At 42.9% G+C, this 16,219-nt stretch overlaps 1 protein-coding gene across 7 annotated transcripts in view; it reads left to right on the top strand.

Annotated features, from left to right (window-relative positions):
- Positions 1 to 14,951, top strand: part of RPRD2 (regulation of nuclear pre-mRNA domain containing 2) — a 68,068-nt gene extending 53,117 nt beyond the window's left edge. For 2 of the 7 annotated variants that reach the window (XM_070397189.1, XM_070397188.1), the window contains 4 exons: positions 525 to 785; positions 2,507 to 2,707; positions 8,340 to 8,762; positions 9,665 to 9,834. In XM_070397189.1, the coding sequence (XP_070253290.1) occupies positions 525 to 785; positions 2,507 to 2,707; positions 8,340 to 8,762; positions 9,665 to 9,753 (974 nt within the window). In that variant the 3' untranslated portion in view covers positions 9,754 to 9,834. Of the gene's footprint in view, positions 1 to 524; positions 786 to 2,506; positions 2,708 to 8,339 lie in introns of all 7 variants that reach the window. The other 5 variants (XM_070397187.1, XM_070397186.1, XM_070397184.1 and 2 more) reach the window with 3 other exon arrangements.
- Positions 14,952 to 16,219: the final 1,268 nt, after the last annotated feature.

Below are 16,219 nucleotides of genomic sequence, written 5' to 3'. Positions count from 1 at the left end.
AGCGCATAGCCTTTTAGTTATTAAAAGCATCAAGAGTTAAAATTGCAGTTTCAAATTAGTGCCTAATTGCATCCTTTAATAGGCCAATGTCAGGAAGCCACAAAAAAATACGGTAAAGTATATTACAGAGTTCCTACTCTTTAGAAAGCTCTCAGGTTAACAAAAAAGACAGGAAAATTTATGACATAAATATCATTACTGAAAGACAGAACACAAAAGTGTACCCAATAATAACATGCTTCTAGAAATGTACAAATTTAATATACAGATGCTAAGAAGATGCAAATAAATCATTAAAAATAAAGTATGAATTTGGGAAATTTCTTTTAAGCAAGTGTTGAGGTCAGGAAGGATCATAAATTATAAAGAGTGGGTTTAAAAAAATCATGAAGTGAGTGATTTTCTATAAAGCATAGTGCTTTTTACTCCCAAATCAGGAACTAGTAGGACATGCTGTTTCATACTGGAAATAGAGTCTGGATAGTAATAAGATACAATAATATTTGTTCTCTTTGTTTAAATAGTAGAGGACAGGAAGGAAAAACCTGTGGAGAAGTCAGCTGTATCTACTTCTGTACCTACAAAGCCAACAGAAAGTATCTCAAAGGCCTCTTCATGTACCCCAGTGCCTGTGACCATGACAGCAACCTCGCCTCTTCCAAAACCTGTGAATACTTCCCTTCTGTCCCCTTCTCCAGCATTGGCTTTGCCAAACCTGGCTAATGTGGATCTGGCAAAGATCAGTTCCATCCTCAGTAGCCTAACATCAGTCATGAAAAATACAGGTAAGCAAGCCCCATAAAGAGGATTAAAGGCTGACTGTCATCGTTCTAATTGAACCATCAGTCTGTTTTTTGTTGAATTTTTAAAATTAAAAGTAATTTTTTACATTTACCTAAAAGTAATATTTTAATATAAAAATAAAACCAACACTTGGTCATTATAGAAAAATTAGAAAGTAAGTGAAGAAAATAAAATAAATATAACTCTACCCCAAAGGAAATCACTTGTATATAACCTTACAAGTGTGTGTGTATCTGAATGTTTTGGGAGATTAAATATTTGTAATAATTTTTCTTTTCATAATTGAATCATATTGCATATACTGTTTTGAAACCAGCTATTTAAAGTTTCAGCTGTATAGTTTTTTATTATTTATTTAAGCCTTTTAATTATTAGACATCCAGTATGTTTCCAATTTTTCACTGTTTTTCATGAACAACCATGATGCTAAAATTTTATTCACAACCCTTCCTATAAGGGTTGATGTGAATATAGGGCTTTTTTTTTTTTTTTTAAATATATTTTATTGATTTTTTTACAGAGAGAAAGGGAGAGGGATAGAGAGTCAGAAACATCAATGAGAGAGAAACATTGATCAGCTGCCTCCTGCACACCCCCCACTGGGGATATGCCCGCAACCAAGGTACATGCCCTTGACCGGAATCGAACCTGGGACCCTTTAGTCCCCAGGCCGACGCTCTATCCATTGAGCCAAACCAGTCAGGGCTAGGGCTTTTTTTTTAAAATGGAAATTTTAATGAGTATGTAGAGCACCTCCACATACTCATCACTCATCTTCAACTACATAAACACATGGCCTACCCAATCCTGATTATTTTGAAGAAAATCCCAATTATTTCATTTCTTCATAAGTACTTAAATATATTATTTCTAAAAGATAGATTCTCCAAAAAATCAGCACTTAGATTGTTTAAGTCCTTTCATGTTATAATTACAGTGATCTCCAAAAATGTACTATTTATGTTCCAAGTACTATATAAAAGTCCCCGTTGTGCCTCAGCTTCTCCAAAACTATTTTGTTTCATTTTAATCTTTATTAAATTCAATCTTTAAAAGTTGTTTGTTTTAATTTGCATCCTTTTGATTAAAGATGTGGTTTAAATATTTTTTCATTTGCTTATGATTTTTTGTGTGAAATACCTGTTCATATTTTTGATCATTAAAAAAAATCAAAAATTATTTTTTATCTTTATATACTTTTTCCCTATGTTAAAAATCAGTCCATTGTTTTAAAATGTAAAAATATAAAGGAGGTTGCTTATATAATCTCATTTTATAGGCCATTTCAAAAGTAAAATCTTATTAATCACTTAAAATTATGCTGTGGCTGAGTTATACAATTCCAGTGGCTCTGATTATAATCAGTCAGCAATATTTTGGGGGCACCTAAGTACTCTGAGGTGTAGGTTTCATTTCGTAGAGAAAAAAGGAATAGGTTCCTTAGTCTTTTTCTGTTGGAGCTCTCAAAACTAAGGGAATTACATATGAGAAAAACTTAATATTCGTTTATTTTAGGGGGGTTCCAACTAGATGGAAGCAAATCTTCATGTAATTTTCAGATTTTTTTTTATTTTTTATTTTTGTATAAGCCATGATATGGACCATTTGTGAATCAGCCACAGAAAAATTTTGAGTGGAAAGTATCATGGATTTAAAAGTCATTTTGAGTTGCATTTGCTTGAGTCAATCTTTCTGCCACCAGGGGTCAGTCCTGCATCAAGACCGTCTCCAGTAACGCCTACAAGCCCTGGCAACCTCTCCAGTGGCCTGAAAACACCTGCACCTGCCCCGACAGCATCTCACAACCCTCTGGCCAATATCCTCTCGAAAGTGGACATCACCCCGGAGAGCATTCTGTCTGCTCTTTCCAAAACCCAGACCCAGTCAGCCCCCGCCCTGCAAGGTAAGCTGATGGCCAGAGGGACTCGCACTGCGAGTGCTTGTCTCAGGCTTAAGCCTGGGCTCCATTTCTGAGAAAAAAGAAAAGAATCCAAAGCCATCTATAATAATAAAAGCATAATATGCTAATTATGCCAGACGTCTTTCCAGATGACCTTCTGTACGAAGCTGAGTGCCGGAGGGAAGCCGGTGCCAGCAGCAGGGGGAAGGAAGGAAGGCCTACTCTTGCACGAATTTCGTGCTTTGGGCCTCTAGCGAAATATATAATATAGTTGATTAATTATTCTCTTTATATTTATCATCTGTGAGCTGGCATTTGTAGTATTATAAAATATCAAAGATGAAGAAGACTTTAAATATCATCTAGTCTAATCCCCTCCTTTTCAGGTAAGGAGATTAAGGCTCAGTGAGGTGATGTGACCTGCTTAAGGTCACACATCTACCTATTCAGTGATGAGCCAAGACTAAAAGCCATATTTCTTGACTGGAGTCCGGTATTCTTTCACCTACACCATGGCACCCCTAGGGGCTGCATTTATCCCAGCTCTTAGTACAAGTTAGTATATGTTGAGGTTTACATATTTTAATGTTAACCGAAGCTAAAGACAGTCAGAAAGGTCAATCTGCTATCAAATATCTTACGAGATATGATTGTCTCATTCATGTCCTGTTTTATAGAGGCCTCTATTTATGAGTCTTTTTGTTTTTGGTTACATATAATCTCTACCTTATTTGAACCTCTCTTCAGCTTTGCTAATTATCTGGGTTGGGCTTAAAACTGTTCACTTCTAATATTTTTTTCATAAACTTAACCTGCTCTCTGTTCCCAGACCCTCCAGCTATCAACACAAGTATCTCAGTATAATTATGCATTAATTACAGATACCAGAACAGTATCTTTCTAGTGATTTACTCTATATCACTAGATCTCAACCAGGAAGCTCTAAGGGATATTTGCCAGTGGCCTAAAGGCGTTGTTTGTCATAACTGGGGTAGGTGGGGATGCTGCTGCATCTAATGCATGAAGGCCAGGGTAGCAGCTGAACATTCTACAGTGCACAGGACAGCCCCACAGTAAAGAATTCTCCAGCCCCAAGTGCCAGTAGTACTGAGGTTGAGGAACTCTGCTTTATATGAATAGAGAACATTACAGGTATCTACTAATTTTATTTCCTAACTGTTCTGTAAGTGGATCAGCCAAGCACTATATTATAGTGAACTTTGTCTTAAGATATAGGACAATTTTACTACATTGAACTAAATACGATTTTTTAAATTGATTTTTAGAGAGAGGTAGGTTGAGAGGGAGGGAGGGAGGGAGCGAGAAAGAGACAGAAACATCGATGTGAGAGAAAAATGTCAATCAATGCCTTCCACATGTGCCCTGAATGAGGATCAAACCCGCAACCTGGGTATGTGCCAGGTTGATGGGGAACCAAACCTGCCACCTTTTGGTCTAAGGGACAATGTTCTAACAGCCAGGGATGAACTAAATAGTACTAAATGATAATTCATATCCCCATTCATAGACCAGCAATAAAGAATTAATGATAATACTATAGCACATCTTACACTACTAATTTCAGAGATAATTAGTTTTAGAGATTAGCATCATGTTTATGATTCTCCCTTCTAGCCTATAATTAATAGTAAAAATCTTGACCTCACTTGTTTTAGCTTCTTTTTTTTAGCTTCTTGGATAGATATATCTTAAAGAAAAAGCTTTTCTTTTTCTTAATACTTCAAGTTTGTATTACAGCAGTATACCAAATTCAGTAACAGTTCTTGTTAGTTGGCCAAAGTAGCAGATGGTTCCCCAGTCTCAGTGGCTTAACACAATACAAGTTTCTATCTTGCTAACATTACATACATCTGATGCAGCTCTTCTCCGTCTGGGAGCGCTCGTTGATGCCACCCCTCCAGGCAATGATTCAGAGACCCAGGCTCTTTGCATCTTGTGACTTTTCCATCTTCAGTATGTGGCTGCCCTGGGAATGGGCTCCATTCCAGCCAGACAGCCAGGGACCGAGGAAGGGGAGCTGTGCAGGGAGAGAGGTGTGTGAGCCAGGCCTTCAGGTGGGGAGCTCCACCCTCATCCTGTGGCTCACATTCCGTTTGACAGCCAGGTCTCACTGCAGAGGATGTAGGGGATGTAATTGAGCTCTACAACCACGATCTGGGCCAGGTTCTTCTCCTGCTGTTTCACCCTCCGAGGTCCAGAGGCTGCAAACCAGCTTTCTGAGAAATGGCAATGGCAGGGAGGGATGCTGTGCCTTCCTGGTCTTCAATCTCCCGGTCTCTGTCCCATCGTGGTTTGCTCTCTTTTACCAGAGGGGTGAGGTCCTCGTCTCCAACTGTTGATTGTGGGAGTGGAATTCTCATGATATCCTGAAAAAAAGAATTTTATGAGACTTGCATGGGGGAATGAGTGATTTTTTTTATTTGCATGGAATTAATTCCTTGAATTTCAAGGTCCCATTTTCCTTAGTCCAGTGATAGAAGTGTAGCTGGGGGTTCAGCAGAGCTAAAATCAGAGCCAGTGTCCAAAGTTTCCTTTCCATGTTAGAGCTGAGTCCAGTCCAGCATCAGGCCAGCTTAGCTGTGTTTCCTTCTGCAGTCCATCAGTCCATTGCATGTGGAGTCTGCATGGCTGTATGGGCAAATGCAAGAGAACCAAGAGGAACAAGAATAGCTTTTTGTCCCCCCACCACCACCACCACCCCCTCCCCCGGAAATTGTTGCAACAAGATCATGTGGGCTTTATCATCAGGCAAAATTTGAGCAGAACTAGGTGTGTTCTGACAAAATGAGAAGTGGGAATCCCAGAAAACAACACTTGTGGAATAACAGGGCAGTTCATCACCTTTCGTTTCTTTAGAGAAAGTGGAATTCTCCTTAACTTAAGACAACTGTGCCCAGCAACTTAAATAGATGTGTTTCTTCAAAGACTATAAAGAAAATCTCTTAGAACTTTGCTCTGATTGTGTCACTCATAGCCCGTATTGGCAGATTTTCAACACAAAAGAATGACTTCAGTGGGCAAAGGACTGTAGAGCAAGCATGTCAAACTCCTGCGAGTTTGACATGCTTGCTGTAGAGCAGCAGTTCTCAATCTGTGGGTCGCCATCCCTTTGGGGGTTGAATGACCCTTTCACAGGGGTCGCCTAAGACCATCGGAAAACACATATATAATTACATATTGTTTTTGTGATTAATCACTATGCTTTAATTATGTTCAATTTGTAACAATGAAATTGGGGGTCACCACAACATGAGGAACTGTATTAAAGGGTCATGGCATTAGGAAGGTTGAGAACCACTGCTGTAGAGTATGGCTTGTTAAGATGGAAGAAAAGTGCCCTGGCCGGTGTTGCTCAGTGGTTAGAGCATCAGGTTGCACACCCAAGGGTGTCAGGTTCGATTTTGGTCAAGGGCACGTAATTGGGTCGTCCATTCGTTCCCTGCCCCAGATCAGGGCACATTCAGGAGGCAACCAATCGATGTGTCTCTCTCACATCAATATTTCTCTCTCTCTCCCCCACTCCCTCCTTCCACTCTCTGAAAAGCAATGGAAAAAATATCCTCAGGTGAGTATTAAGAATAAAAGATTGAAGAAAAGTAATATTTAGTGGCACAAAACTGTTTCACCTATTGCCAGAAATCTGAATAGTATCTTTTTTTTTATTTCTTGTTTTTTTGTGGTTGTTTTGTTTTGTATTTTGTTAATCCTCACCCAAGGGTATTTTTCAGGTTCTAATCCTAGCCCCAGTCAGGGTATGTGCGGGAGACAACCAATCAGTGTGTCTCTCTCTCATTGATCTCTCTCTCTCTCTCTCTCTCTCTCTCTCTCTCTCTCCCCTCCCCTTCTTTCCCTCCCACTCTCTCTAAAAAATCAATGGGGGGGAGGGCTGGGGCATCAATGGGAGAAATAAGGGGACATATGTAATACTTTCAACAATAAAGAATTTTTTTTTAAGAATTTTAAAAATCAATGGAGAAAATGTCCTCAGGTGAGGATTAATTTAAAAATTCTTCAGACCTTAAATCTCTTAGCAAATATGGATTAAAACTAAAATTTTGAAGAAACATTAATTGAAGTATTTCATGAACTATTTTCTTTCACCATGTCATTATGAAGGAGCTCTTTTAGTGTATAACTAAAAGCTATAAGTTTGGGTTGGAGTATATACAAGTTTTCATTTATGACTAGAAAGTGGGTACATTTTTCAAAATATGATTTTAATGTATAAGACTTGTTATCTTTTTGTTGTGTTTTTCTAAAAAAAATTTCTACAGGAGCGATTTGCTTTGATGGACTTCAGCCTTTGCCCAAAAAATTCTATTTCATGGCTTCTGAGAAGGTTTTGTCTGTCATTAAGTAGGGTTGAATCTTACCACTACCAACAATAATTATTCTTTGAGTTTTCCCTGCTTTAAGGTGGGGATTGTGTGTTTTCTTGTGAAAGATCAGAGCCTTTGATGATCTAGCTTTGTGTTTGTGGTGTACGTTTATATGTTTATTATTGCTACATTTTACAACCAAAAATGATAGCTTAGAGCAGTGATCGCCAACCGGTGGTCTGAGGACCACTGGTGGTCCATGAGGTCTGAAAGGTTGGCGACTGCTGGCTTAGAGCATTGTTTCCCAAAAAAGATAGCAAAAGATGCTTCTTCTTAAAGTGCCCTGGTTCAAATATATTTCTGCAGTTTGCATATCTTATCTCTCTCTTGAGAATAACAAAGTACATTAACTTACTAGAGATAATTATGGAGGTTGGAAACTAAGGATAGAATATCTATTTAGATAGTGATGGCCAGAGGGAAGGGGCACGGGCTGGGTGGAGGTGGGCAAAGGGGGGGGAAATGGGGATATCGGTAATAGTGTCAACAAAAATAAATTATAAAAAAAAAGAATATCTATTTAGAGAAACAGTTTCACAGATCAAACATTAAGAAATACTGACTTGCCCTGGTTAGTGTTTCTCAGTGGTTAGAGTGCCGGCCCAAGCACGGAAGAATCATGGGTTTGTTCTGATCAAGTGCACATACCTGGGTTGCAGGTTCGATCCCCAGGCCCCAGTCTGGATGTGTGCAGGAGGCAGTCAATCAATTTGTCTCTCTCACATTGTTGTTTCTCTCTCTCCCTCCCTCCCTTCCTCTCTTCCCCTCCCTCTCCCCCTCCTTCCTTCCCAGTCACTCTCTCTAAAAATCAGTTGGAAAAATATCCTCGGGTGAGGATTAACAAAAAAAGAAAAAGAAAGAAATACTGGCTTAAAGTGTTATTTTAAGAATGATTTTGCTTTCTTTCTTTTCCTGCTTTGTCTTGTTTAAACTGTGAATGATTCTGACACTAAAATCTACCCCTTCCTGTGGCCTTTCATTGTGCTATGTTGGGCTTGTTTCATGACTGCACTAGAAACATCTCAGTGATTTGCTCTCTTTATATTGGCAAGTAAGTCCAGTGTTTTCTGTGACATTTAGCAGAAATGCTTGTTTAGTCAGGATTTCCTTTGGCCTCACATTTTAATGTCCATCTGGTTCCCACTGGAATGAATGAGAATATCCAGCTAGCCTAAATTGTTTATTGTAAGGCAGGGAGTTGTTCTTTTTAACTCCTCTAATCTCTGCTTCTACAGGCCTGTCGTCTTTACTTCAGAGCGTTACTGGGAACCCAGCTCCAGCCAGTGAAACTGCATCCCAGAGCACTTCAGCTTCCCCTGCCAACACCACTACAGTCTCTAACATAAAAGGAAGAAATCTATCCTCTAATACCCAATCCTTTATTCCCAAAGGCTTCAACTATTCTCCTAATTCATCGACATCTGAAGTCTCTTCAACTTCAGTCAGCAAGGCCTCAATTGGGCAAAGCCCAGGGCTTCCAAGCACTACGTTCAAGCTGCCGTCCACCTCTCTGGGGTTTACAGGCACCCACAATACTGGCCCTGCTGCCCCACCTCCTGAAGTTGCCATGTGCCAATCTTCAGAGAGCTCCAAGCCAAAGCTGGAGTCCGAGTCCACCTCCCCAAGCCTGGAAATGAAAATCCATAACTTCTTAAAAGGTAATCCTGGTTTCAGTGGCTTAAACTTAAACATCCCAATCCTGAGCAGTTTGGGGTCCAGTGCCCCAGCAGAAAGCCATCCCTCAGACTTCCAGCGTGGCCCTACCAGCACTTCAGTTGACAACATCGATGGAACCCCTGTGCGGGATGAACGCAGTGGGACGCCCACCCAAGATGAGATGATGGACAAGCCCACGTCCAGCAGTGTAGATACCATGTCCCTGCTTTCTAAGATCATTAGCCCCGGTTCTTCAACGCCCAGCAGTACAAGATCACCACCCCCCGGGCGAGAGGAGAGCTACCCCAGGGAGCTCTCCAATTCTGTCCCTACATTTCGACCCTTTGGCCTGGTCAGTGAATCATCCTATAAGCAGCCTTCTGATGGAATGGAGAGACCGTCTTCCCTGATGGACTCTTCACAGGAGAAGTTCTATCCAGATACTTCTTTCCAGGAAGACGAGGATTACCGAGATTTTGAGTATTCAGGGCCTCCACCCTCTGCCATGATGAACCTAGAGAAGAAACCAGCTAAGTCTATCCTGAAATCCAGCAAGCTCTCTGAGACCACCGACTACCAGCCAATCCTGTCCAGTTACAGCCACAGGGCCCAAGAATTTGGGGTAAAGTCTGCCTTCCCTCCATCTGTAAGGGCCCTCCTGGACTCTAGTGAGAACTGTGACCTTCTCTCACCTTCCCCTGGGCTGTTTGGTGCCTTCAGCATAAGAGGGAATGAATCTGGGTCTAACCGGTCACCGTCGCCGAGTAAGAATGATTCATTTTTCACCCCTGACTCCAACCACAATAGCTTGTCTCAATCTACCACTGGGCATCTCACTTTGCCACAGAAGCAGTACCCAGACTCTCCTCACCCAGTCCCACATCGTTCCCTTTTCTCTCCGCAGAATACCCTTGCTGCTCCCACGGGCCATCCACCCACATCAGGCGTGGAGAAAGTCCTGGCCTCCACCATTTCCACCACGTCGACGATTGAGTTTAAGAATATGCTTAAAAACGCCTCACGAAAGCCCTCAGATGATAAGCATTTTGTCCAGGCCCCCAGCAAGGGCACTTCAAGTGAAGGTGTCAGTCTCTCAAACCTCACCCAGCCCAGCTTGACCACCACTGAGCAGCAGCAGCAAGAAGAGCACTACCACCGCATAGAAACCCGAGTCTCCTCCTCCTGCTTAGACTTGCCTGACAGCACTGAAGAAAAGGGGGCCCCTATAGAAACCTTGGGTTACCACAATGCATCCAACAGGAGGATGTCCGGGGAGCCCATACAGACCGTAGAGTCGGTCCGAGTTCCTGGGAAGGGAAATAGAGGACATGGGCGTGAGGCTTCAAGGGTGGGTTGGTTTGATCTGAGCACCTCAGGCAGCTCTTTTGACAATGGCCCCTCAAGTGCCTCTGAGTTGGCATCCCTTGGGGGTGGGGGCAGCGGAGGCCTCACTGGCTTTAAAGCAGCACCATACAAGGAGCGGGCACCCCAATTTCAGGAAAGTGTCGGCAGCTTTCGTTCCAACAGTTTCAACTCAACATTTGAGCATCATCTTCCCCCATCCCCCTTGGAACATGGGACACCCTTCCAAAGAGAGGCAGTGGGGCCGTCATCTGCCCCGCCCGCCCCTCCTAAGGATCGTGGTGGTGTCTTCTCTCGAGAGGCACCCGCTCATCTACCCTCTGTGGATCTTTCGAACCCCTTCACAAAGGAGGCCGCCTTGGCCCATGCTGCCCCGCCCCCCACTCCTGGAGAGCACAGCGGAGTTCCTTTCCCCACCCCACCCCCTCCAGCCCCTGGGGAGCATAGCAGCAGTGGTGGGAGTGGTGTCCCCTTTTCTACTCCACCCCCACCTCCCCCTGTTGACCACTCTGGGGTTGTACCCTTCCCAGCCCCACCACTGGCAGAGCACGGAGTGGCAGGAGCAGTGGCAGTATTTCCCAAGGACCATAGTTCTCTCCTTCAAGGGACCTTGGCTGATCATTTTGGGGTGCTCCCAGGACCCAGGGACCACGGGGGCCCCACCCAACGGGACCTCAACGGCCCTGGCCTTAGCCGTGTACGTGAGAGCCTGAGCCTACCCTCCCATTCTCTGGAGCACCTGGGCCCAGCCCATGGAGGCGGTGGGGGAGGCAGCAACAGCAGCGGTGGCCTCCCCTTGGGTCCCTCACACAGAGACATCATCAACCGGAGCGGTATGATTTTGCGGAATCCCCGGCCAGACTTTCGGCCTAGGGAACCTTTTCTCGGCAGAGACCCGTTCCACAGTTTAAAGAGACCCAGGCCACCTTTTGTTAGGGGCCCTCCGTTCTTTGCACCAAAACGCCCATTCTTCCCTCCCAGGTACTGATGGAGACCAAGGGAAAGGCATTTTGAACAGTCGAGAGAGCATTGGAAGTAGGAGTTTGGTTTATTGTTGTTTGTTTTTCCTCCTTTGATTTATTTTTCTATGACCAAGGGCCTCCCTTCCAAAGTAAAAAGTCGTACATATATGCTTACATTTCACTATTCCATCCAGTCCTCCCTCCCACGGCACTTACCTACCTTCCCCGAGTTGTTTGTATTTTAGGGGGTGGAGGGGAGCAGGCAAAGGAACACAACCAAAGCCACTTCCTTTGGCTGGGAGTTTGAGGGACGGGAAGAAAAACAAATCTGCTATTACCCCATCTATTGAAGAGTATTACTGCATTTGAAATAAAACTTCCACCAGAACAGATAATAATGTGCAATGTTGGGATGTTATTTTGGGTTTGGCTTATCAGTCAATGGAAGGGTTCCTGCCCCCTTCTCTCTGTAGCTACCCTAACTGCTGTAACCAGCTTGGCTCCCTTCCTTGTGGCTCTGTGCCCTGCTGACAGCCAAGAGATGTTGCAAGGGAGGAAATGTGGGAGAGCTCAGCGCTGTCATGCTCTTCTGCTTTGTTTGTTTCGAAAGGCGTGTGGAAGTTGAGCTCTTTACCTTCCTCCTCAAATCTTAATTTAACAACCACACAAAAGGCAGCCTCTTCCACAGCACTGTCAGGCCGTGACTGAGGAGATGCTCTTCTGTCCTAGTAAACGTTTTTCCTCTTTGTTTTTGGAATGGAAGAGAGCAGGCTGAATCTATTTTGAGGTTAAAATACAGAGTAATTACAATAGAGAGTTAGAGAAAGGGACTACTAACAGTGTGATGGGACCTGCCCATCCTTCATAAACGAGAGCGTGGGAACCGTTTTTGAGACAGTTCCGCTCCTCTGACACCCAGCTCTTCCTGCTTTTCTTTCTTGGCTTTCTCAGCTTCGCTTCTGCTGTGGCCAGAAAGTCACTCCAGTTGACAGTTGTTACAGAGATGGAACTGTACTATTGTCCCTGTGTTTTTTTAATGTAAGAAGTAGACATTTTTTACCCTGGTGCCTCCCTAACGTAAGTGATACTTGTTGGCATATTTCAGCAAAGGTTAACTACCAGGGAGAGGGGATTCGTTGTCTTTATCTTTCCTTTACCCTTGCCGTGCTCCTGTATTCACCCCATTCTTGGTATTTATTTCAAAGAAGGTTCAACTGATCATTCTTTATATTACACCTCTTCAGATGTGTCCTCGTAACAAGTGAGTATTACTAGACATATTTTTACAAAGAAAACTGGAGGACATGAGAAATCCAAATTTACCCCACTCCACAGTAGCTGCCCATCACATATCAAGGCTCGAGCCTTATCCTCACTTCCCACTCCCAGTAGGAAATAAAGGATGTTTCTGCTCTTAGTCATTTCACATAGAAAGTTCTCCCTGAACTGAAAGGCTTCTTATTTGTGTTTCTACAGAGAGTACTGGGGGATAGACAATCACAGCACTTTGAGTGTTTCTGTCTTTATATTTTAGGGACATTGAAAAGCAAATGTTGCGTTACTATTTGTTATTTAGTGTCTTATCCTAAGGTACACACAGGGGTAAACTCCAGCTCGATGAGTAAAACAATACGAATTGAGTGTTTTAGAGAATCCTAGTAAGTTTCCTGTTTTCTTCCAGGTTAGTATAGAACTACAGGAAGTGGGATTGCTTTGGATTCCTGCAGTGAAACATCAAAGGTGGGGGAGAAGACAGTGTAGTGACAGAAGGTGAGCTTTGTCTCAAAATAAACTTGCTTTTCAGATAAAGAACAGCTTAAGCCAGGTGTGTCATAGTTTGGGGGTTCTAAGTTATTCCATGTTGTTTATTTGGGCTCGCTATGTGTCCTGTGGTTAGGGTGCTGCAAGTCATTCATCTCCCTAATGCATTTCTGGTCCTAGGCCAACTAACTGTTCTTTCTTCCTTTGACCCTCTCAAGCCTCTGCCCTGTGGCTCTCCCACACCAAAAATGCATAATACCATGACCTTGTATGTGGGATGGGGTATATAGTGTAGCAAAGCAAAGAAACAGTATAGTTACATTGAGTCCTCAGACATTTGTTTAGGAAAACGTATAAGTAGGGCAGTGAGGGTGGGGAGGGGGAGTTCTATTTGACTCAACTGAAATAGAATTATTATTTTTTTTTTTTTTTGCAGAAATTGAGGGGGATGTTTTTCATTCTAGAATAAAAGAATGTGAATTCTTTCTGCTGCTCTTGTTTAAGCTAAAAGTAGTGTTTACTTGAAAAGGCTCTCTGACCATTTGGTTTTATAGAAAATATGGGGATGTCAGGAAAGTGGCCTCCTGAATGTTGGGGCAGAGAAATTGTCCTCAAAAGTATGATGGCTAATACATGAAAGGAAGACTGTGTACAGTTTTAAAGATGGACTTTTAAGGGCTGGCTTTCTTTTGTGGGCTGTTTTGTTTTTAAGCCACAAAATCCTCCAAGCGCTTGTTTAGGATGGAAGTGAGGATTTGTGGACTTTGAGTTGTTCACTTTAAGGAACTCTTGTCTACAGCAGTAAATGAAGACGACAATGTACATATGTGATATAGTGAAACAAAAGACAATTCTGGTATTCATAACATGAAACAAAGGGGTTTTATTCTTTCTGTGTCTGTGATTTAAAACTCCGTGCCCATGCTCTGACTTTTGTATTTCAACCTGAGTTTAAAAAAATAAACAAGATATTTTTTAAAGAAAGCATAACATAGTGTGTCTTGGAAAGGACATGATTCACAGGAAAGCAGAATATGTGAAGTTGTTACTAAGGTCTTTGGTGCTCACTGTAAAATCACAGACAGAGAATTAGTGGGGGTTGTGAATACACTGGTACCACCTAAACTCTGATACAGCGTCAGAAATGAGGGTCCTTAAGTAGTTTGTAAGTTTACTCTTCAGTGAGCTTAGAGAGAAGCTCTCCCTGCTTCTGCCCTCCCAGATGTTGAGAGTAAGTAGAATTCGGTTTGATTCCAGGGAGGGTAAAATGATCAGAGAGTAGGACTTTGATCCTTTCCAATCCCAGAGATACGATGTTTGTGATATATATGGTACAGCAAACCTCTCTAGATAATGTGAATATGCTAGACTTCCTAATTGCAGAATATTCACTATTTCCTGAAATTACTGGTTCATGCAGAATTAAGCTTCAGCTGTTATTGTTTTGAAGCCGCTGTAAATTACTGCTTTCCCCCCTTTTTCCTCCCCTCCCCTTTTTTGAACGGGCGGGGGTGCCTGTTAAAATTAGAGATGTTCTATGATATTCTCACGTGTTCAGTGTGGAAAACAAAACAAGTACATGCTTTAGAGGCAACAACATTGAAATCCTTTTGAAATGTGTATTATCACTTAATAAAATAACTAGTTCTCAAGGTTTGACATTTTTCTTTGAGATTTGGGGCTTCAACCAAGGGCCCCCGGCTTCTCTGGTGAGTGCAAAGAGTAGGAAACTTCTCCAGGAGCTGACATTGCTGCTTCGTGGTGAAGGCCTGTCCTTGGAATATCTACATTTTCTCCAGCGAAGCCCCTACATGACTGTCCAGGGCTGAAGGTGAAACCAACTACAGAATGCAAAAAGAAGAGCCTGGATACATCTCTGAAGATATGATTGGATTGGCTTTGGTCTAAGAGTGTGGGGAAAGGATGGTTGGTGTGCCTGCACACTTCGGAGGCTCACACAGATACCGCAGACCACCCATCTCGTCCCTTCCTTGTGACCATATGCACCTTCCTCTTCCAGCCATTCCTTTCTTTTTTTAAGTCTGTTTGTCTCCAATATTACGTTTTTGTTTTCCAGTTTAATAAAGTATGGTTTCCTTTGTGGTGTGGTTGGCTCTTCCCCTCTCACATTGATCTTGTCCAGCTGTCCCCTTTGACTTCTGCACTTGGTGTCTCTGAAGGCAATCTGAATCTCTCAAATTCATGGCCGTGTGGGTTTTGTTTGATCCTTTGTGTAATTCAGTTTTGGAAAGGGATTATGGGTGGGATGAGATCAAAGATGTTCAGGGAGTGGCTGGTGGTGACCTGGGCTATACTGTGTGGATAATTATTTGTGTATGTCTCCAACAAGTACAATTGTGAGCAAAGAAGCATTTGTAAAGCAAGCTTAGGATTTGGAGAGATGACGGGTCCTCTGGCCATTTCTGTGCCCACATCTACCCTTTGTTGCTGCATATTAGCAATCTGTCCTACAGAAACCACACAACCCTTCTTTCTTGCCCCATCCCTTTTCCATAACCCACAGAGGCTTAAAGAATGGAATGTGGGCTCTCGGGTAGAGAGAGTCACGGGCAGGCATCTAGATCAGGCCTGGGTCACTGGCAGGATAGAGGCTCTAAATAGCAGCCTTGCTTATGTGAAGCTAGACACGTCACCAGAAATTCAGAAATAGCAGCGGCCTGGGAGCACACCCAGAGGCAGGGTGTACCGCTGAACTGACTGCCGCTGGAACCTGGCTCACCCTTTCTTGTCCCCTCGGGACCTGACTGCCCACCTGATTCTTGTCTCCACCCTCACGGAAGCAATAGCTTTTAGACTTTCTCATTGGCTTTTCTGGGCATGTTGGAAATGGATCCTTCCCCCAAAATTGTTTTTAGGCCAATCTGGTATAGGAGGGATGAGTTACTCCCCCATGTATGTAGATACAGTAACACAAACACCATCCGAGTGGATTTAGGGTACTGGGGTGTTTCTCATACTTGTTTATGAGTAACTGTATAGACAAGTCCGGTCAGCTGCTGCTCACAATTGCTGAGTAATAACTCACTGAGGCTGCCTAGACAAAGCTGCTAAAGGGGCGTGAGTGAGACATGGGCTCCTAAGTAAACATCCTGTTCTTCCCCCACGTAGAAGAAAAAACTGCGTGCGTCAGGTTAAAAGAGCAAGTCAAGTGCCGTGTAAACCATCAAATTCTGACTGCTGGGGGAGAACAGGAGGAACCTATGTTTATGCGTTTGAGAGGAAGGGGATAAGGCTGAGATCTATGTAGAAATTGACACTGCAGTTACCTATGGTTCCTTTATTTTTTCCTTTCCCTTTGTGCTCACTGTGGCAAGAGTCAAAAGTTGAGAATACAGATGTGGGTGGAAGGGCTA

Source organism: Myotis yumanensis, unplaced genomic scaffold, assembly GCF_028538775.1.
Source record: "Myotis yumanensis isolate MYYU_CA2020_CCGP unplaced genomic scaffold, mMyoYum1.0.hap1 SCAF_17, whole genome shotgun sequence".
Lineage (NCBI taxonomy): Eukaryota > Metazoa > Chordata > Mammalia > Chiroptera > Vespertilionidae > Myotis > Myotis yumanensis.
Note: the sequence above shows the minus strand (reverse complement) of the source record. Positions and strands in the feature narration are given on the sequence as shown.